This window comes from Equus caballus, chromosome 1, assembly GCF_041296265.1.
Source record: "Equus caballus isolate H_3958 breed thoroughbred chromosome 1, TB-T2T, whole genome shotgun sequence".
NCBI lineage: Eukaryota > Metazoa > Chordata > Mammalia > Perissodactyla > Equidae > Equus > Equus caballus.
In genome coordinates, this window is record NC_091684.1 from 31,776,351 (window position 1) to 31,797,716 (window position 21,366).

General features: G+C 45.4%; 1 protein-coding gene across 2 annotated transcripts in view; it reads left to right on the forward strand.

Moving 5' to 3' along the window:
* Positions 1-17,509, forward strand: part of HPSE2 (heparanase 2 (inactive)) — a 607,109-nt gene extending 589,600 nt beyond the window's left edge. For both annotated transcript variants that reach the window (XR_011421956.1, XM_023641185.2), the window contains one exon: positions 14,937-17,509. Coding sequence is in view for 1 of the 2 variants with exons in the window: in XM_023641185.2 (XP_023496953.1) it covers positions 14,937-15,102 (166 nt within the window). In the remaining variant the exon portion in view is untranslated. The remainder of the gene's footprint in view (positions 1-14,936) is intronic.
* The last annotated feature ends 3,857 nt before the right edge of the window (positions 17,510-21,366 follow it).

Here is a 21,366-nt window from a genome sequence, read left to right on the forward strand (position 1 = left end):
CCTTATGTGTCTTGTTAAATTCCATTTGGAGGGAAAACTGCCAAAAGTTAGAAGAGAAGGAGACAACTTTCATTGGCTGTTCTATTCTGACACACGACCTGAGGGAATCAGCAGATGCTGAGAATCCCGAGGTGGAATGACATTTTGAGGTGATGTGGTTCATTCTCCTGCCCTCAGACAGTTTGTGGCTAGGACATCTGGACTAGAAACTGTTCTACGTTTGAAGACCTCTGGGGAAGGAGTGCCCACAATTTCAATCCTGTGTGAACACTTACTTTTATAAGAATGCTGGGGCCTGCTGTACCTGTGGCTAGGACTTTACAAATAGTAAAAAGCTTTAATAGCCATTATCTCATTTAACCTTCAGAACAGCACCATGAAGCAAGTAGAACAATTCTTGCTCGCCTCCCTCCCATTTTAGAGTTGGAGAAACTGAGTCTTATAGCATTAAGTGGCTTATCCAAGAGTCACACAACTATTAAGTGATAGAGCTAGAAAGTACCTAGCATCCAGTTCGCCTGACTCCGAATCCAGTGCACTTTCTCCAAAACTGTGCTACTCTAAGAGTCCAGTACTATAAAATTATAATGACATATTGACAAATATACAGTATGGCGAACTGAACTCTGTCATAATACTGTCTGGGTTCTTTTCATCTTAGGCTCTTCACATAATGAATATATTTGGAGAGTATTACATTACTGAGCAATGTTCTCCCCTTTAGGCTAACTCATCCCAGTACCATTCACTTTTCTTTGCAGTTCCTAATTTCTGATCCTTCTTAAAAGTTCTCTGAGTGGCTTCTAAGATTCTGTTTCCCAGTCACAGAATTTTAGTAAAAGCAAATTTTTATCTCAGCAAAATTGGAGAATTCCCTTCTGTGCTCTTCTCAACAAGGGGATTATTAAATACCCGGAGTGACTGTAAATTGGTTTAAGTTCTCTAACAATCAATGACAACATGTATATGCTGACCTCACACACACAGACACTGCCAGCTCCCCTACACCCAGTGGAGCCCACCCTCAGAGGTGTAGCTCTGAGGGAAAGATGCTGGCAGGCAAGGCTTCCCAGGGAAACTGGAAAGCATGTATCTTTACCCATTCATCAGATTTTATTGAGATCCTACTTTGTGTCAGACATAACTTGCTCCTCTTCAGCAATCTAACTTGCAGTGGCAATTAATCTGACTAAAATTTCCAATGAATTGTGGACCCATAACTATAAGAACTCAGGAATCCCAAGTAGACAAATTAGGAAAAAAGTCTGAATATAAAGTTTAATGTGAATGCTTCAGATCAGCAAGTCTCTTGATCGGCCTAATGCCAGGCCACATCATCACCTGGCCTTCAAGAGCTATTGAATGTGGGATGTTTGTGGGGGAGCGGGGAAGGGATTGTGAGGTCTCTGCCCTCAGAGAGTTCATCTTTATTATAAGAAACAAACAACTAACAGGAAGCAGCCTGTGGGTGGTGCCTTGAGAGAGGTGCAGAGTATTTCTGCTTTGGGGCTAATAGGTTCCATATTGAATGTTTAGATTTCATATCTGTATGAGCCTCTCCTTCAGCTGCCATGATTTTAGTTGAAAGAATCTCAAGGCTCCTATGAACCAAGAATCTTATTGCCTATTCTGTGAAGAAAGGTGAACATCTTTTTTTTTTCCTTTTCTACATACTGCTTATTTTTTCCATCTCTCTGGGATATAGCTTTTGCTTTGATTTTACCCTCATTAAATCCTATATCAAAGAAAAATATTGGCATCTAACTGCATGCCTTTAGAGAGGTGTCATTTGATGTTAGCCAAACAGAATGGTTCTGAAAATACTCAAGTAACTCCCAGGTGCTAAGACTTTAAAAATATCTTCACGTCCCTGTTGGAACTTCATGTCCATATTCAGAGCTTGCCTTGCATGAAGAGTCCTGAGGGCTGAACTGGCCACCATCTGACCCCCACAATCTCTCTCTAATGATAACTGGAAGCACCACATTTATTTTGGGGCATGGACAGATCTGGCAAAAGGAGCTTTGGGAAAAACCTTAACCCTAAGAATTCTATACCCAGACTTGTCGCTCACACACTCAGAAACAAAACCTGAAGATCTGTTTTCTGGGACCAAAGGGCCATTCCTCCTTTTATCTCAGCAGACTCAAGACATCTAAGTGTTTAAGGTCTATACTACTGACATTAGTTGTACCTGGAGTTTTTGAACTCTGGTTGACCAGATGTACTCCCTGCAGGTTTCCATTATCTTCACTTGTCTGGTATCATTTAAATTAGTTTCTTCTAAAATAAACCACTCCATGAAAATTCTGCACTTACTAAAAGATGACTTTATACAGGAAAAATTTGGAAGTACTCTTAGAGATCAAGAAGTTTCTTCTATAAGATCCCTGAAAGAAAGCCTGTCAGCTTCTGTTTGATGAGACTGTTCATCTCATGAGTTGGCCCACTCTAGGACCAGACAGCTCTGATTGTAGGAAAGATCCTCCTTATATGTGGCCAAAGGGCATTTTCTTCCCATTTCTACCCTTGGTTTAGAAAAATTAAGCAGAGTAGATCTATACCTTCTTTATAACAATTTTTCCATATGTCTCCCCTTGGAGTCCGAGTCTCCCAGCTGAATGCTCTCAGCTCCTTCAGCCATTCGTCAAATGGCCTGCTTTCCAGATTGCTCACTATCCTGCTCACCTTGGAGTCCACTGAGTTTAGAACCTTGTCTCATATGGTTAACTGTTCAGCTTTCTTACCTCAGACAAGCTTAGTTGTAGAGGTCTGAAAAGGAGTGGGAAGAGTGAGCATTTTGTTATTACAATTTACCTCACCAACACAGAGCAGTAATATTTTTGTCTTTGTCAACTTCATAATGAAAAATAGTATTATTATTTTAATTTGTATTCTTTGAGTATTAGTGAGGTGAAAATTGTTCATGTCTATTAGTATTGCATTGCTTTCATGAATTTTCTATGTCTTTTGCTTATTTTTCTATTGGACTGTTATCTGTTTTATTAGTGACTTGTAAATTTGTTCTAATATAAGGCAATTTCCCCTTTGCTGCCTATCATATGTGTTGAAATATTTTCTCCAGTATTTTACTTGCTATTTTCTAACTATTTCATTTTTAGGGTGTTATCTTGACATATGGAAGTGTTCTCTTTTTATATAGTTAAATCTATCTATCTTTTGCTTTGTGGTTTCTTCTATTCCACTTATATCTATGTGTATTCATGTTCCTGAAACCAGATAAATATGTTCTACTAGTTCCTTTATTTGTTTCATTTTTTGTATTTCTTTAATGCATTGGAATTTGTTTTGATGTACTAGAAGAGGTAAAGAACATCCGTAGTGCTGTTCAAGCTGAGAGCATGTGAGGAAACTTGTTAACCCATGCAAGGCTTCAGGTGCTGGTTTAAGTTGTCAGAAAAAGAGGGTCCTTTCTTACAAAGCAAGCATTAGGACGGAGACCTCTTTTACCTGGAGGAAAAGGCCCTGCTGGTACAGATGCAACCACATCATCTGCAGCTCTTTTGAAAGGCCACCCAGAGCCCCTCAGGAGGAAAGATAAGCCCCAGAGGCGGGGAGCACTGAGTGGCAAGAAAGGTGCATGGGTTTGGGCGGGATTGGCGGGGTCGGGAAGATGTATGAGCTGGCTGAGTGAGCAGGGAGGTGGTGCTTAACTCTAGCCAGCAACGTTCAAGTTAGTGTTCCAGTTCAGAAAGTCTGAAATAGACACCATAAAAGTAGAAATACAAATATATATGGGTATATTTACTTTTAAAAATACTTATACTTAAGGCTCTGAGTCAGTCTGTAGAAAAAATAAATAGAAGTGAGCCTTACAAATCTGTACTTAATGTAAATTTACTCACTGAAACTTAGAGGAGTTTGTGTTCTTTTAACCCTCGTGCTCATTGAAGGTGTTTTGTGGCTCATAAAGAGGCAGTAGCTATAACCAATATATATAGTGTTAACTAAGGAGATAATTATACACTTATTTGGAAAATATAATGAGGGTACTGACCAATAAATTGAGTTCCTCTTTAGTTCCTCTTGCGTGAAGAGAGCCTGAACCACTCTTTGGCTGTAGGGAGCTCTCTGTTGCACAGCCCAGGACCCAAGAGAAATCTAAATGACTTTATAGAACTCGCCCTTCAAGAAAAGCACAGAGGTTTTCTTTTCAGTGTTTAAAAATGCAGAGTTCGTTATTTATGCAAATGCTTCATCTGATTCAGTTCTTAGTTCATCCTGTAAAGTGCCACACCCACACTTCCCTGGGCCATATTGAGGAGCATGTTCATCTCACCAGAGTACACACGACAGTGAAAAACACTAAATGAAGCAGTTCTGTCGAAATAGCAGAAATGCTCACTTCAGACTATACAACAAAAAACTTGACTTCAAAGGTTCCCATCTTCCTTGTAGGTTAAAAAATGTGGCCTCCTGACATGGTACTCCAAAAGAATAAGAAAAGCTGTTTTTATTCCAAATAAATTCAGAATGTAATGGTAAGAAAGCTCTTTGATCCCCCCTCCCCCCAGCTGCAAACATCCCCACTCTTTCTTCAACCCTGGTGCTCAACCGTGGCTGGACTTTGAATCATCAGGGAACTTTAAAAACCCAGTTGCCCAAGCTGCACCTCACACCAATTAAACCAAAATCTCTGGGCTGGGACCCAGGCACCAGTATTTTTTAAAGCTCCCCAAGTGATTCAAATATGTGGCCAAGGTTGAGAATCACTGTCCCTCTAGAAAATGCTGGAACAAGATCCCAGCTGATTTGCATCTTTGATTTCACCCAGATTCTTTTCTTCACTCAGGCACTAAGCCATTTTGCCAAAGGTGTGAACATGCCATGAGCCCCTGGGAGTTCTCTATGGCTAAGTGGAAGGATGTGTACGGCTCCCAAAGGTTTTATTGTTTGTTTTGTTTTAACTCCCAGATTAGTAATGTACAGATCACTGTGCAGATTAGAGGATTATAAAATGCTTTTATATTTTACAGTGACTTGACATCTTAAACCACAATGTTTAGGAATCCAGGGTTTTCACTATTTTCTGAGAGTTTTTCATTTGTTCTCTGCTCCAGAATACATTTTCTTCCAGGTCATTCCCAGCAGCTGGAATCTCTCTGTATAGCTGTCCATAAAGGCTGTGGTCTCCTCTCCCATCTTCACTCACTAGGGGACCCTCGTTGCAGGCAGAGATCTGATCCATTCTGTTCCAGATGACCCAGATGAAACACTGGAAAATGAGCACTTTAGGGTAAAGCTAACATGTTTCCAAGCAGTTGATTCTAAACTGAGGGGCAGGGAAGCAGAATATGTAGGTAGTTCTGGTGGACTGAGAAGAAATGGCCCTTGTCTTCTCCTTTCTCCACACCCTCCCAAGGCTGTGGTTTGGGTGATGCACAAACGTAAGCCCCCAAGAAACTGAAAAACCCTAATCCAACTTGTCCCTATAGCAGGGCCTGGGTCCTGAATCAGTATTTCTTTGGCTGCCAAGCATCAGGAGCCCTCAACAGGATGTGGTTCCTTCCAAAGAGCTGGAGCACAAACTGTTGACCGACTGCCACACACCAGCAACCACTTGGCGGACGACCTCTTCCCTGCTCACCTTCATAGGAATGACTCAGGGTCACCGTACTGTTTGCACTTTGACATCTGTGGACGCTGGGTCATCTTATTTTTCCCTTTTGAGGGTACACTGGTGCACCTGATATTATAAGAAACATCGTCAAAATCTGATAAAACTGAGATATTTGTCCCTTTGATTTAACATATTTGAATAGGTATCCAGGGAGCCGTGACCTTATAGTAATGGAACTAAATTTGGGCATGGCTTATGGACTCTATCTCATACTCTTACATATGGAAAACCTTTCTGTGCACGTGTGTGTGCACACACACACCTGCCCTCTTACCTGACTCTCTTTGTCTCACCAGCAGATGCCTGGAAAGGGGATGCTTCTGATCCCACACTGCCCCTTCCAGCTCCACACAATTAGGGCTGGTAAACCTAGTCCCTCCCCGCAGAGGATGTTTTAACTCTAAGACAACACAGACCGCAAGAGGGTGAATATAGGAGAGTGGGAGTGTAGGGAAGGGAGAGAGGAATTCTGACCTGGAAATCCTCTGAGCTGAGGGCCATGGAGCAGGAGCTGGAAGGATAAGCCATATGTCTAGGAAATGCTGGAGGGAAGGCGATTCCAAGTAATAAGGATGAGCTTACTAAAAGTTTAGAAATACAAAATTTCAAGGGTCATTTTGTTTGGGGATGTGGCACATTATCTCACATGACTGGAACATACGATGCTTTATGGGGTGAGAGAAAAGACCACAAAAATATATTAGGGCCAGAATGCAGAAGGCCTCAAAATCCAGGCTGATTTTCCTTTTGTCCCTCTCTTAGTGTAATGTGTTAATTATCGTGTGTCTGACCACATATTTGCATGTTTCCGTGTTTTCTATCTTAGCCAGTAAGGACTACGTCTGTTATAACTGAATTTTTACAACACAAAGAACAGTAGAAGTAAGAGTACTGCCCCTCACACACCACTGGTGAATGCTGGTGATCATGGCACCGATTCTTACAATGGGAAGGGAACAGAGTTAACCACATATTAAAGGCTCCATGGTTTTCACAGCTGGTTCCTGTTGTGTGCTGTGGTTTAAGTGTGATATGTCTATGACTTGGAGTTTTGAGATGGTCACAGAGTCAAATGTTCTTCCCAAACTGCCCCCAGATGATTCCCTCACCTGCTGGGAGTTCAGAATATCAGTATAAATCCAGCTTCCTCAGCTGTGCTCTCATCTTGTCTGCAAAGGGTGCTCAGTTACTTTAAACCATTAGAAGCACATGGTGGGATCCTATTATAGCCTGGACCTTTATTACACAGACTTGGATAGAACACAGATCAAATCATGACCCCCAAACCTAACTGCAAACAGGAAAAGCCTATATCCCTAACAACTTGCCTATAATAATCCCCCAGCTCTGCTTGCATAAAGGAGTCCTAGTGTTCTCTCTGTTCAGTGATACAAAGCTAGATGGAAATTCCTCATTGTTTCTATCTGCCTTCATGGAGTAGGACGAAGGGCAAACGATCTTGTCAGCCTCCAATTGTCTCAGTGGGCAGGAACTTCATATAAGATGGGGGCTTTGGGTTATGGGGAACAGGAGGCTTTCATCTCCATTTTTTCTTTCTCTTACAGTCTCCTCACTTTAACAATAGAGAAAGCAATTGGAGTGTCCAACCAGGCACGTGAGAACTCCTAGAGAGGTTGATTGAGTGGAACTCGACAAGTATTAATTTGAACTGTATCACAGGCAAGAAGGCACTGCACCAGGTGCTATTGAAAATTATCTGCAGAGAATACACCTCTCTTCCCGCTGGGACTCTCAGATAAGGCCCTGGTGGAGGGGGCCACAGCCGAAGGGGCCTGGAAGGAAGAGTAGGCTTCTTGACAGCTTGTACCAGATTCCAGGTAGAAAAAAAGTACATGGGAGAAAAGCTTCAGGGCACACTTGGGAAGAAGTAATCCTCCCCATGACCCCTGAGGAGTAGGAGCGCCTCCGAGAGGGTCCTGAGCATCCTACAGCCTTTGCTCCAGCTAGGCATGTAGGACCAGGCGACAGTGGCCTGCGGTGGCCACTCCTGAGCAGCCCTCCTCAGTAGGATAACAATCACTCATGGCCATTTCAAAGGAACTTCCTTTCTAAGCTCCCCCAGATGCACAGCCTCTCCCGGAGCAGACAAGAGGAGCCAGGCCTTTCTGTCCTCAAACCCGGTCGGGCTCCCTCCCGGCTCTAACCTGCCCGTGACCTGGAGAAGGGCAGGGCAGCTGCGCATACCAACTTCCTAACTCAGTGAGGGGCCTCGAAGGGGCTAGCTCCAGCCTCGGGGGCCCTTAAAGCGCACACAGGTGCGCGGCCAGCCGGGAGGGCGGGGGCGCTGGGGACCGGGCCCAGGAGAGCTGGGCGCCGAGTCGCGCGGGCGCCGCCAGCCTCGCACCTGCGTGGACCCCCCTCCCCGCACGCTGGTCGGGGAGCCCGCAGCCCCGGCAGGAATCGCAGCACGGCTTCGCACATTTCCTTAATATTAGCCACATTCAAGTGGGCCCCCTGCCAAGTGGACCGCAACGAAGTTTTTGTTGGGATTTGATTGATTCCGTGGTTTGCTCCTCGGGAAGGCCAAGTGCAGGGCACATCTCCCAGCCTTACCGGGAGTGGAGTGCGAACTCGGGGCCAGACGCGCGCGCGCTCGGGTTCCTGGGAGCCACCGCCAAGCCCGACTCTCCGGCACTGTTGTGTAGAACAAGACTGACCTCTAGTGGCGTCTGGGGAAGCACCCTGGAGCCAGAGTCAGAAGAGTGGGTGTGCAGTGATTGAGGAGCCTCCCGCTGCCCCTACACACGCACACCTGGATTCCTGTACATTGCCCTTCCTTCCCCTCCTCCTTCCCTCTCACCTGCCCCCTACTCCTCCTTTCCCTCCCTCCCTCTGTCTCAACATTTAACAATCCAGAAACCAAGACCAGAGCCGACTAGTGACATATCTGGGCCTGCACATGGCAGGCTCAGAGTCTGGACTAAAACTCAGGTCTCTGGTCTTCCAGTCCAGTGTCTTTTCTTTCTAGATTGCAGTCCGTCTACCCACATATTTATATTCACTCCTTCTTTTATTGAGCACCTACCGTGTGAGTGGTGGACAGGAGAAGACAGGATGAATAAGGCAGACACATCGTCTTCCTGTCCAGTGGACAGACAGGCACTCAGCAATCCCAATACCTGTGATGAGTACAGAGGCCTGAGAAGTCCTGGGTGATATTGGAGCGCTTTGGAGGGCCACCTGACCTGAAGGACAGCTGGGAGTTAGCCGGGAAAAGGAAGCTGGAAGGGGGGAGGGAGTATGGAGAATGTTCCAGGCAGAGGGACAACATGTACAAAAGCCCTGAGATGAGAGAGATCATGACTAGAGAAATTGCAGCACAGAATGAAAGGAGGGTGGTGGGGAGCTGGAATGGACAGGAGCTCGAGTGAGCCTCTAAGGGGCAAGCAAAGTAGGTAAATGGACTCAATTATGGGGTCTTGTAAGGACTTTGGAGAATGTTCTAAGATCAGCAGGGAGCTACTGAACATTTAGACAGGTTAATGTCATGATCAGATTTCTCTTTGTGCGGGATCACTCTGAATTTGGCATTAAACTCTGTCTCAGGCTAGCTGTTAGGCTGTGGGCAACCTGCCTGAAAAATGTTGAAGCCAGAAGGAATCATATGGTTCATCTAGTCTGTCTTACAGATGGAGAAACCCAAGCTCAGAAAAGGTAATTCACTTTCTCAAAGTGGCTGAGGTGGAACTAGTTATCTCCAAGTCCCTTCAGCTTCCACTCAAGGCCCCAGATATGCCAGCCAGAACCAGACACCAGCTCCCAAAGCTGCTCCCGATAAGACATAGGCTTCCCCTGCATCTGCCTCCACAGAAGTCCACCCAGGGCCAGACCAGAGTCCAGCAAATTACCTTCAAGACTGGCAAAGCGTGTCCTCACTAGACCTGCTTCCCTGAAACCTCAGGACAGTTGAAAGCTTGCTTCAATATCCATGGCTAGCAAGAAGTAGGATAAGACATGAAGACCAGAGACTGTAAACAGGTGGGGCGGGGGAAGGAGGGCAACCCTGCCAAGGGGCTCCCACTGAGACCCGGGTAGCGGAGGGCTTGACTCCAAATTGAGACAGTGAATCCCATTTCAAATAGCATGCCAAATAAAGAAAACAAGTTTAGGAATTGCAAAGTACCTCAAACTTTATAAAAACAGATAGTGATAAAATGCAGTTGTCCTAATATTTGGGTAATTTAAATGCCCTCAGCAGCAAGGGAATTAAGAGAAATAGTTCAACATAGGCTGGATCATTTAGCATTTGGTTTGAAAAGTCATGGGCCAATAAGAAGGTCCCAGAATAGGATGAGAATATGATAAGAAAGGTTTTCAAAGAGAGAAACACAATCTTGGTGAGTGCCATCTGGAATTGGAGAACAACATGAAATTGTAGAAAGAGGTGTCAGAAGGCCTGAATTTGAGACCTAGTTTAGCCACCTATTAGTTATGACCTTAACCTCTCTGACCTCGTCTCAATAGTACAGTTACAATAATAATAATAATAATAATAATAATAATAATAATAATACTTGCCCTGCGTACCTCACAGGGCTCTTTAGCAATCACAAGAAACGCCAGATAGGACTATGGTGAAGGGCAGCAGTGCAGATCTCAGCTCTGCCACTTACTGGCTGTGCAACTTGGGTGAGTTTTAGACCCCTCTAACCTCTGATTTCCTCATCTGTATTATAGGAAGGCTAACACCTGCCTCAGGTGGGAGCTGTAAGGACTAAACGCAATAGTCAAAGTAAATCATAGCATGGTGCCTTTTGCATAGACAGTGCTCAATAATCAGTGATTTTTATCATTAACATGATTATGTTTGCAAACTTACAAATTGTTCAATGCATAAAAATGAAAGATTATTGTAATATTTAACATGATATCATGTCACTGGGTAACAGGATAAATGTTAAAAGAAAAATATAAGCACGAAAAATAGAATGGAGATGGTAAAGCACACAGTCTATCTTTATAATGAAGAGACTTTGTAGGTAAGGATGTATGAGGACTCAAGTTCTCACGAAATTAACTCCTGTTGGCTTGGCTAAGAGATGGTCATATAGATCTTTTTTAAGGATGAAAAACACTAGCAGTGATCAATGGCCTCGTGTCAGGTTGGGATAAGGTATCTAATGAGTGACTGTGAGGATCAGCGATAATTCAGGTCTTATCTAACATCTCCAGAGCCACTGAGAGCAAGAGTAATTGGTACATTAATGAAATCTGTAAAGACACTCAGCAAGCCTCCAGGGAGCCTCTTTAGAGCTGGAGAAACTCAACCCAGGAAGACAGGAAATAATGCAAAAGAGCCTCAAAAGTCCATTCACTTATTCAGAAAAATATTTTGTCCCCACTCTGTGCCAAACATCTCGTTAAGCACTGAGGATTTAGGCACAAAAGACATGATCCTTTTTGCACCAAGCTCACAGTCCAGTGAGAGACAGAGCGAGTAAATCACTGCAATTTGGTGAAGTGGCTGTAGGGATGGTTTGGGTACAAGAGAGCACAGAGGTGGGGCTCCTAACCCAGGGGTCAGAGAAGGTTCCCCAGAGGGAGCCACACCTGAGCAGGCTCTGCAAGGACACAAGGCAGTTAGCCCGGCAGAAGAGAAGGACTGGCTGTGCTCTAAGTGGAGGAAGCATCATATGCAGCGACCCAGAGTTTGAACTGCAAGTTATTTAATTTGATCACACTGGGGCAAGGGTGCTGGTCCCCTCAAGTACGAGGGTTCCTTTGTAATGTCAACAAATATCACGGCCCTCTCACATTATAGTAATTGTCCTTTTAAAATCTCCTGCTTGAAAAAAAGTACATGATGCCCCCGTCCTCCCAAAAAAATCTATTAGGAATTTTATAAGTTCTAAATCAATTTATGTCTTATTAATCCCTATTGTGTCTACTGGCATTTACATTTGAAAAATATTTACTATACTTTTAAATGACCCTGTGTATTTTGTTCCCAACAGTATCTACTTAAATTTTCATTTGAGAAATATTTGCCTCATCTATGTGCAAGACTTACTAGTTTTTCATTGTAAAACAAGCTTTGTTCATGCATATATTGATGAAATCCTTACAATAACTGCTGATTCATGCCACCGCCACCACCCCCCACCCCCCAGGGCTGTGAGCCGCAGTTGGTTAGCACTGGAGTAAGGGGTACTGGCAGGATCTGAGACTGGAGAGGTTGTTGGAGCTGGGCTTCATTGTCTGTGTGAAAGTGGAGGGGCTGAAGAGTGTTGGGGAGTTTGAAGCAGTGACAGCAACAGACGCTCAGTCAGCAATGTGGGTGGCAGGGTCGGGGAGGGTGGTCTGAAAGAAAACAATTGCAGTGAATGGAGAGAAAGGAGCAGATTTCAAAAATATTAAAAGGTAGAATTGAATGGACTGCGTGACCCCAGACATGGGAACTGGGGGAGAGGTCTCAGGTGACTCCCAGCTTTCTGGCTTAGGTAATCGGATAGATGGTGGATAAAAAGGCAAAGAACAGGACGGGGTTTGAGTAGAAGATTTTGACTTTGGACATTGTGACTTTGAAGTTCCTGCAGGACGGCCAAGTGGAGATACACAAGGTAGAAGGATCCAGACAGAGAGACAGGTTTTGGAAGCATGGACAGGTGGATAGTAATCAAAGTCCTGGGCGGGGGTAACAGCACCCAGGAGGAGCCTGCAGTGTGGGAGAGAAGAGGCCCAAGGACAAAGCACCGGGACCCCAGCATCTGAGAGGCAGGATGAAGGGAAAGTCCCCCTAAAATGGAAACAACATGCAGAAATGAAGGAGGAAAACCAAAAGGGAGACAGAGAAAGACGGAGACAGAGAGCTACCGTGGGAGCCAAAGGACCAGAGGGCTTCAAGAAAGGAGCCATGAAAGTCAGTGACACAGAGCAGTCAAGTACAAATACCAAAACTTTATCTACCCATAACGACAGTGGAAAGAATCACAACAAAACACCATCTCCCACTTGTATGGCTCATTGTGCTTTCAAAGCACTTTCACACCATTTATTTCATTCCATTCACACTATGGCCTATCTAGCATTCTTACAGATGCAAAAACTGTAGGCAGTGAGGTTAAGAGATTGGCCAGAGCCATCTAGCAAGTTGGTGGCTGGGCTCCTGAAATTAGAGATCAGTCCAGAGTTTGGACCATGCTTCTGGTTTCTCCCACACCTGAGTTAGCTTTTTAAACAACCAATAATGAAATCAGAATGGGGCCTGTTCCAGAATAACTACTCATTATTAGTATGGAAATTAAAAGCCTTGCCTTTCACACTTTGTTTTGCACTTCCCAGACCCCAAGATGTCAGGGTCATCTGAATAAAAAGGCATTACCTAATTCCTCTGGGGTAGAGAGGGCTTTAGGGGTGTGTAGGGGGTGGGGCTCATACCTAATTCTGTATGTAAGAGGGACCATTGAAGGTTTTCAAGTAGAGAAGTGATATAAATTTGAGCATGCTTTGGAAAGATTAATTAGTGTTATTGAACTTGTATTTGACAGTTCATACGTCTGGTTTTTGGATAGTCACACCACCTGAAACAAAATAATGAAAATACATTATGAAGACCTGTCTGGGCTTTTTTTTTTTTTTTTTGGAACTGAGCCGCCTCTCCCCACCCTGCCTCCCGCTCCAATGAGTAGGCTGCCTTCACCAGAGGAGGTTGCTTGAATTTGGAGGAAAAGCTCCTGCGATATTTGATGAGGTCATCACTGATCTTCAGATCTCCATTCTCCCACCCTACACCTTCCAGAAGCAGGCCTGGCTGTCCATACAGGAATCCCCTGCTCGCTCATCCATTCCTCAGTCATCCCAACACAAGGAGGGGGGCTGCCCCTCTGGCTTGTCAGATCTGGACCAGGCCCAAACCTGTCCATGTCGGGCCAGGCCTGAAGCTGCTTGTCTGATTAGCTCTCCACTGGGAGCAATTTAGGACATGGTTCTCTGGGAACTGACTGCTCTATTGGGCATGGGTCTGATTATCTCTCTCTAAACCTATCATTCACAGCACAGAAGGAACACTAAATAAAGACCTCTATATCAATTTCTAACATTTTATTCTCTTTACAGCTCAAATAATGTCACTACAATGTTATCACATTGGAGGTTGGGCAAGGCCCAGAAACAGTCATCACTACGCAATGTTGATTTTCTGATGGTGACTCACAGTCTTGTTTCCAGCTGGTGGCCTGGTTCTGGCCTTTTCTACTGACCCATAAAGCTGAGCTTCAACATGGGTACATGGCTGTATGATCCTTCACCAGTCTGGAGCAGCTGGGAAGTTGTCTAGATTCTGTACTACAGGCCAAGGACGAGCAATGAGCTGTTTCCCTTTTCCCTTAAGTGTGCTTTGTATGTGGCCACTTCTCAGGCTAGTACACAGGACAAAGAAAATCAAGCAAGATAGGTGAATTGTGGGGCCAGCCCAGTGGCACAGCACTTAAGTTTGCGTGCTCAGCTTCGGCAGCCCGGGGTTTGCTGGTTCTGATCCTGGGCGAGGACCTACCCACTGCTTATCAAGCCATACTGTGGCAGGCATCCCACGTATAAAATAGAGGAAGATGGGCACAGATGTTAGCTCAGGGCCAATCTTCCTCAAAAAAAAAGATAGATAAATGAATTGCAATCACAGATGCCTACTTATCAGCTACTTCACTGTGTTGCTAAAGTGGGAACATCTGTTAATTATTAGATATGAAAACTCATTCTTAGGTTAGAAAAAGGAGAATCATTAGATATGTCTCTATCCTCCTTCAGAACAGCCCTTGACAAGTAACATTATGTCAGTTCTCTAATCTGTCAGATAAATTAATGAAAGATACGAGTTAAATACGAGATTTTTGAAATGTCTTAAGCCTATGCATCATTCCACAGGTAAAAACTCTTCAGGTAGAAAAATCAATCTAAAGTGCTATTATAATCTTTTAAAAAAATGAGACACTTTTCAGCTTCTGCATCACAGACACTTTCCACTTGTCTAAAGGATAGGTTCGTGGACCTAAACTACCTGAGTTCAAATCCTGGCTCCCAGACCTGCAAGCTGTGTGACCTGGAGTGAGTCATGTAACCACTCCAGGTAGAATGGGAATAATGACGGTTTCTTCTTCAGAATGTGCTGGGATGTTTGAATGTGTTATTAAAGTAAAGCACCTGCTGAGGGCCTGGGCACAACAAGTGTCAATACGTGATAGCTGGGCACGGATCAGGCCATCTGGGGCCTCCCCAGCTTTGTTGCAATGGCTCCCTTGTAATGCCGTAACAAGTTGCATGCTGTTTTTCCTCACTGTAGGTCAGTGCAGCTGAACGGCCAGCCCTTAGTGATGGTGGACGATGGGACCCTCCCAGAATTGAAGCCCCGCCCCCTGCGGGCCGGCCGGACATTGGTCATCCCTCCAGTCACCATGGGCTTTTATGTGGTCAAGAATGTCAACGCTTTGGCCTGCCGCTACCGATAAGCCACCCTCACACTCACAAGGTGCCAGCAGGCCTGCTGGACTGCTTTCCACTCTTCTGCCCTGATCGTATCCTTATTTTTCAGACATCTTCTTAGCAACAAACCAGCCTCTGCTGCCCTATCCTGCTGGAATCAACATAGATTTGCTCTCTGAAGAGACAAATGTCAAATGTTAGCCTAGGTAGGTCACATCCACCCCGAAGGAAAATGTAGACATCTTCTGTACCTGTGTAAGGATGAAGGTATGTGTGTAAAGCTGTGTGTATCCTCGTACACACCATGAAGACAAGCTGACAGTGCACTCCCAGGACAAATGAAATGACTCCCCATGATCCTGGTCACAGCAATATAACTACAGATCTTAGCCTGTGGCTGCCTCAGCGGAAGATGAGCAAGGAGAAAACCCAGTGGAGCTTCAAGAGCCCAGTCCTCTTCTAACTCCACTCCTTTGTCTGTTCCTTGCTGTTGCCCTGGGTTTCCCATCACCTTTCTTCCCATAGGGGAGCAAGTGGGTGAGTCAGCGCTGGCCTGCTGGGCGAGCTGTTTATGTAATTTCCCGGCTGATGTATGAGTGTGTGCATCTGGGTTTCTGACAGTGGCATCAATCACTGGCTATTCCTCTGGGAAGCGGGTGCTTCAAAAGTAAAATTGCAAGCATACTCCAGATTTTGTAAGAAGGTTCTATTCCTCTGTGAATGCAGATACCCCCAGGGTTGGAGTGGGAGTCAGGTAACAATATTCATTGAGTAGAGAGCAATGTATTAGGCACCACAAAAAGCCGTCATCATCCTTCATTTGGCTGTGAGGGAGAGAGTTTTAGTAAAAGAAAAAGTACACCAAACCACCAGACACACACACTCACCAACTGAACAAAGCAAATAATTAGACCTGCCTCAAGTTTGAGAGAATATTAAGAGTATGCCCTTACTGGTTTGGTTGACCAAAACCATTATTTAAAAAAAAAAAAAGGTGTAAACCAAAGGTCATCACTGTAAAACACAACTGACTCCAGCCTTTCTGCCTCTTCCCAAGCAGCCGTGTGCCTCTCAGTGCATGTACTAGCGGAAATCTAATGCAGGCTTTAAAGATGACCAGGTCCATCCTGTCCCAGACCAGCTTACCTGAGCACAGAACAAAGCTTTGAGTTGGCCACTGGGGGGAAGGAGCAATCCAGAGACTGTGGAAGGGTAGGTGGAAGCTCTCGAGCTGGGCCGGGGGCAAGTGGAGTGATTTAAAGTTCATGATGAGGATCTCCTCTGTGATTCAAGGGGTACGTGTGGGGCTTTGCAAACATGCTGCAACCAAATACGACTTTCTTTTCTGTGGATGTGATTCTTTTTCGCAGGATAAATGACATGAATTTTTTTAAACGAGGAGATATTTGACAGTGTCATAGGATTCCAATTAAGAGAAAGACAATTTCTGCTGTTGTGAAAGGATAGAAATGGAAGAGAGGGGCAGGGTTGCTGATGCCAGAGGCCAAGGAGACTGCCCAAGGAGTCAAGGATTGGGGCCAAGTCTGCAAAGTGGACAGTAAGGTGAGAGACAGGAGGAAGATTACAAAAGAGAGGGGACAGAGGATTCCTGGCTTGGAGAACTGGGAATCAGGGGACAGGAGCCGACAGGCTCATTGTGTGTGTAAGGAAGACAGTGGACTCAGTTTTGACATGCTTATTATTAGGTTCAGGAGGAACAGCACAAGGAGGTGTGTGCTACTCAAGCAAGAAATGGGGAGCCTGAGGAGCGGGCTGGACACGGTCAGTGGTTGGCTCAACCTGGAAGCAGCTGAGAGAGGAGGAGACCTTAACACTGTGGCAACCCAGAGAGGCCTCCTCTTCTCTGGAAGCCGGCGCCTCCCACTGAAAAGTTTCAGCTTTGAGAGGGGAAGAGAGAGAAGTGCCAAGACTGGGGGTAGAAAGGAGGGGAAAGAAGCAGCAGAAGAAAGTGAGGAAGAGAAAGGAAAAGAGAAATGAGAGACAAATTTTAAAAGATTTGTGAGGCTATCAAAATCTCTTCTATACACTGGTCAGGTACAGCCCCAGGCCCCCTCACAAGAGGAACCAGAGGTCCCTGGGGCCCGGCCCTGGGCCAGTTTGCTTTACAAACACAGTAGCCCCCTAGGGGTCCACAGCTTGCCCAGGGTCACTGAGGGGAATGGATTGCTGAGCTCGGAATAACACAGAGCCTGGTCATTTAACAAGTCAGCTCAGTGGCTGCCCAGTCGCACACTCACTCCCTTCCCCTCTCCCTAAGTTCTGCCGGTTCAGTACAGCCAGGATTCCAGAGCTCCGTCCAAACACCCTCTCTGTAAATAAGTGTTGATTGCTCACTCAGCCTCTAAACTTGCAGGATATAGGCAGTTCCTGCTTCTTTTGTCTGTCTCTGTGTATTAAATGCTGCTCCTAAGAGGTTTAAGTTTTCTTTTATTGTTTTTCGTTAATAACACGGGAGGAGGGAATCACTGAACTTGATCTTTGGAGTCCTGCAGTTCTCACTGTGCAACTGTCTCATGGAAGAAGTATTTGCACTATTCAAAGGATACTGAGAAACTCGCTACCGCCACATTCCGCAGGGACTTTAGTACAGGGCATCTGTCCTGGCCTTGTCGTTTTGGGGTGGGAGTAACTTACTAAATCAGTAGGGATCGCTCCTTATAAGGGATTCCCTTCTCACACTCCCCACAGAAGACAGCCTATGGCGAAACTCAGCATCGTGATGCATCAAGGGAGCAGCTTGCCAGGCTGGGCCCCACGACAAAGTTGCTCATCCACCAGCTTCCCCAGATCAGATTTTTCCTCCTAAAACAAGACATGGCCAAGATAATCTAAGACTTCAGAGCCACTTTATTTTAAACTAAAGAATGGGCTTGTGGAAATGCTTATTTGAAAGCATAATAATATATCATGAGAAGTCTGTGCTTTTTGTTGAGATGATTTTCTGCTCCTCCTGCCTCTAGGAATGATCTTCTCTCTCCTTTCTTATCGCAAAGGCTCAGAACAAATTCTCATTGTTACTTGAAGAGTAAGTCTCAATTGTGGTGGTGCCCTGAAAAAGCTGCAGTTGTAGGATATTCGCATTATTTCTGGCTGGAGAAAAGCTTGAAAATACCAGAACTGGGCTCCAGTGAGACTAAGGCCTGAGACTCCCAGAGCCACAGTCCCCACAGGCCCACTTGCCCGCTGCAGCCCCAGCCGCACCCCAGCAGTTGGACAGTCCCTGGGCAGAGGGGGCCAAGCCCTGCACCCTTGACAGGGCAGAGATTGTTGGCGGATTCTCCCTGAGAGGCGCCCAGCGGCTCTCAGCACCGGGGACCCTCTGTGGCCTCCTGGGGTGGGGCGGCTGGGAGGGCCCAGCAGGACTGTGAATTGCTGAGCTGCCGCATGGTCCAGGCCAGGCCCAGCTCTGCAGGTGTGCCCCGCCACAGGCACTCAAGGCCCCTGTGTTTGGGATGGATGCAGCTGTGGTATTCATCTTGGAAATCCACTGAGAGCAGCTTTCTTTCTGAAAAAAAAAAAAGGGCAATGTTTAATCTCTGCAGAAGCACAGATGGATCCCTCTGACAGTAAAAATGCTGGGACCCGGAAGGACTTTAAAAATTTGAGATGTCAATAGAGCAACCAAAAATAGTAGAGATGTAGCTTGGAGAAGGCAGAGGAAGAAGGGGCATAAGCGTTTACATAGCATGGCTTCCTCCCCTGTCCCCTTTCTCAGGCCTCAGCACCCCTGCCCCAGCCTGGACACTGCCGTTTGCTCTTTTCCACTAACTTTCTCTCCAGTTCCACAGCCTCACCTCTGCCAGCCACCCTATCCCCAACCCAGGCCCAGGGAAATCTGCTGTACTGAGAGTTAAGGTTTGATTACAGAATTATTCGCAATCTTTTCTTAGGTTGTACCAGAATTGCAAATAAGACAATAAAGGGGACTCAAAGAGAAACAGCCCCAGTAACTGGAGCTTTAGAATCACTGCCTCCGAGTTCCACTAACAGGGGTGCAAAGCCTCCTGTAACTGCCATCCTATGCCCAGTCCTGGGCGGTGACTCTGGGGAGAGCAGAGAAGTAATTTGTCCAAGGCCACGCAGATAAGCAGCATGACATAGCTAGGACTCAAACCCAGATCTGTTATATTCCGAAGTCTGCTCTCATTGCACCATGCTCTCTCTCATTGGACTTACTGTGGCCAACTCTTTCTCACCTCTGTGTTGCCCACAGCCAGCTTTCTTAGAATCCTGCATGTGTCTACAGAGAACCCTTCACCCAGGACAGCTGATCTCGGATTTGGGGAAGCCGACTAGCCGTTCTGATGAGTAGTGAGTAGGGCTGTGACCAGCCTTGGCTGTAGAATTTCGAATCCAGGCTCGCCTTGGCCCACCAGTGGCCTTCCTGGTCTGCTCCTCTCCCTCTGTGTTTTTCTGCAGAACAATTTAAAGGGCCACTCCCACCACCCACCACGGGTGATGATTCTTAATATTTCTAAGTCCTGGAGGTAAGTGGCCGATCCAGTCAGCACCCACACATGCACTACCTCTGAGAGCACTGCTCCTCCTCCCCCCATAACCCACAGGTTTAGAAGTTTCTCTTCACCTTCCTAGACTAAATAAAAAATCCATTAACTATTGCTGTAGGGGTAATATTTGCAAATCTCACTCTAAAACAAGAAAGCCAAAATAAAGCAAATTAACTGCTTTGGCACCCACTTCCCTCCAAACACCAGAGCAGCCCCTGGAAGCCCTGGGAGCACCGAGGGGAGCTGACCATCTTCCAAAGGACTGGCTCCTGAATAAATCCCACTGTCATATGACCCAGCAGAGCAAAAGGGGCCCTTCTTTACAGCCTACATCACGAACATTTCTCTTCTAATTGTTATTCATGAAAACATTCTAGGATTCTTTGTCAAGTTGTAAATGTTATATAATAAATTATATTTTTGGAAGAAGCAAAAAGAAAGCTTAGTTTTACTCATCTGGAAGTCGGCACAATGAGTGCAGGAATGCCTCCCAGGGAAAGTTTCTTCTTGTGCAGGGGATTTCAACAGGTATTAATATTTTCTTCCAGAAAACAGATTGTATTATGGTTTATGTTTGCCTGGTGATTGCAGAGTTTGGGCCCATGAGGTAGTTTATATTTTAAGGTAATGTTTTGTAAGTAGTAAAATGTGAATACTCTAACTTTCTGTTCTCAGGGTATTCTGTGGGGAGGCGGAGGCCACTGCTTCCCACACTACACCTTGGCCTTAAGACTGATTGCCTGATGAACTAACACATGCTGGCGATCTTCGATTTAATGGCATGCTGCCCTCTCCCTCTCCCCTTCCCCACAAGCTTTGCTTCAAGTACTCTATGTGGAAATTAAATGTTGTTATTCAAACTCCATGTCATTGACTATGTTAAAGTAACTGTTGGCTTCAATAACAGGTAAACCCAAGAATCCCAATGGCTTAACACCCTCGAAGTTTATATCCTGTTAATAGATCATGTAAAGTTCAGTTGGTGGTAATGAGGTAAGGCAGGCAGTGGTTCTGTTCCGTCTAGTCCTTTAGGGATCCAGACTGATGTAGGCTTCCCACCACATTCAGCACTTGGCCTCCAAGGTTGCTGTGGGCATCAACATGCAGCTGATAGACAAGGAAAGAAGAGTGTGTAGGATCACATGGGTGTATTTTAGGGGCCTAACCTAGAACTGTCACAAATTCCTTCCACTCAATTCCATTGGCCATAAGTCAGTCATGTGGTCCCATCTAGATGCTGAGGGTCTAGGAAATGAAGTCCCTGGTTAGGCAGCCACTTCCTCAACAACAATGTATTTCATTGCTATAGATTAAATGTCTATGTCCCTCTAAAATTCATATGTTGAAACCTAATCTCCAATGTGATGGTACTTGGAGGTGGGGCCTTTGGGAGGTGATTAGGTCATGAAGGCGGAGCCCTTACAAATGGGATTATAAAAGAGATGCAGGAGGGCTCTTTGCCCCTTTCACCAGACACATACAACAGGTTCCTATGAACCAGGAAGCAAGCTCTTATCAGACGCTGAATCTCCTGGAGCCTTGATCTTAGACTTCCCAGCCTCCAGAACTGCGAAAAATAAATTTCTGTTGTTTATAAGCCACCCAGTCTATGGTATTTTTGTTATAGCAGCCCAAACAGACTAAGATATTCATGGAAAAGGATCACAAAACTTTGATGGGCAGCTAGGAGACCAAAGAATGAGTCAATGATATTAGGTCCCTCCTGTTGATTTGCCATCCAGTGAGTGTTACGAACAGACT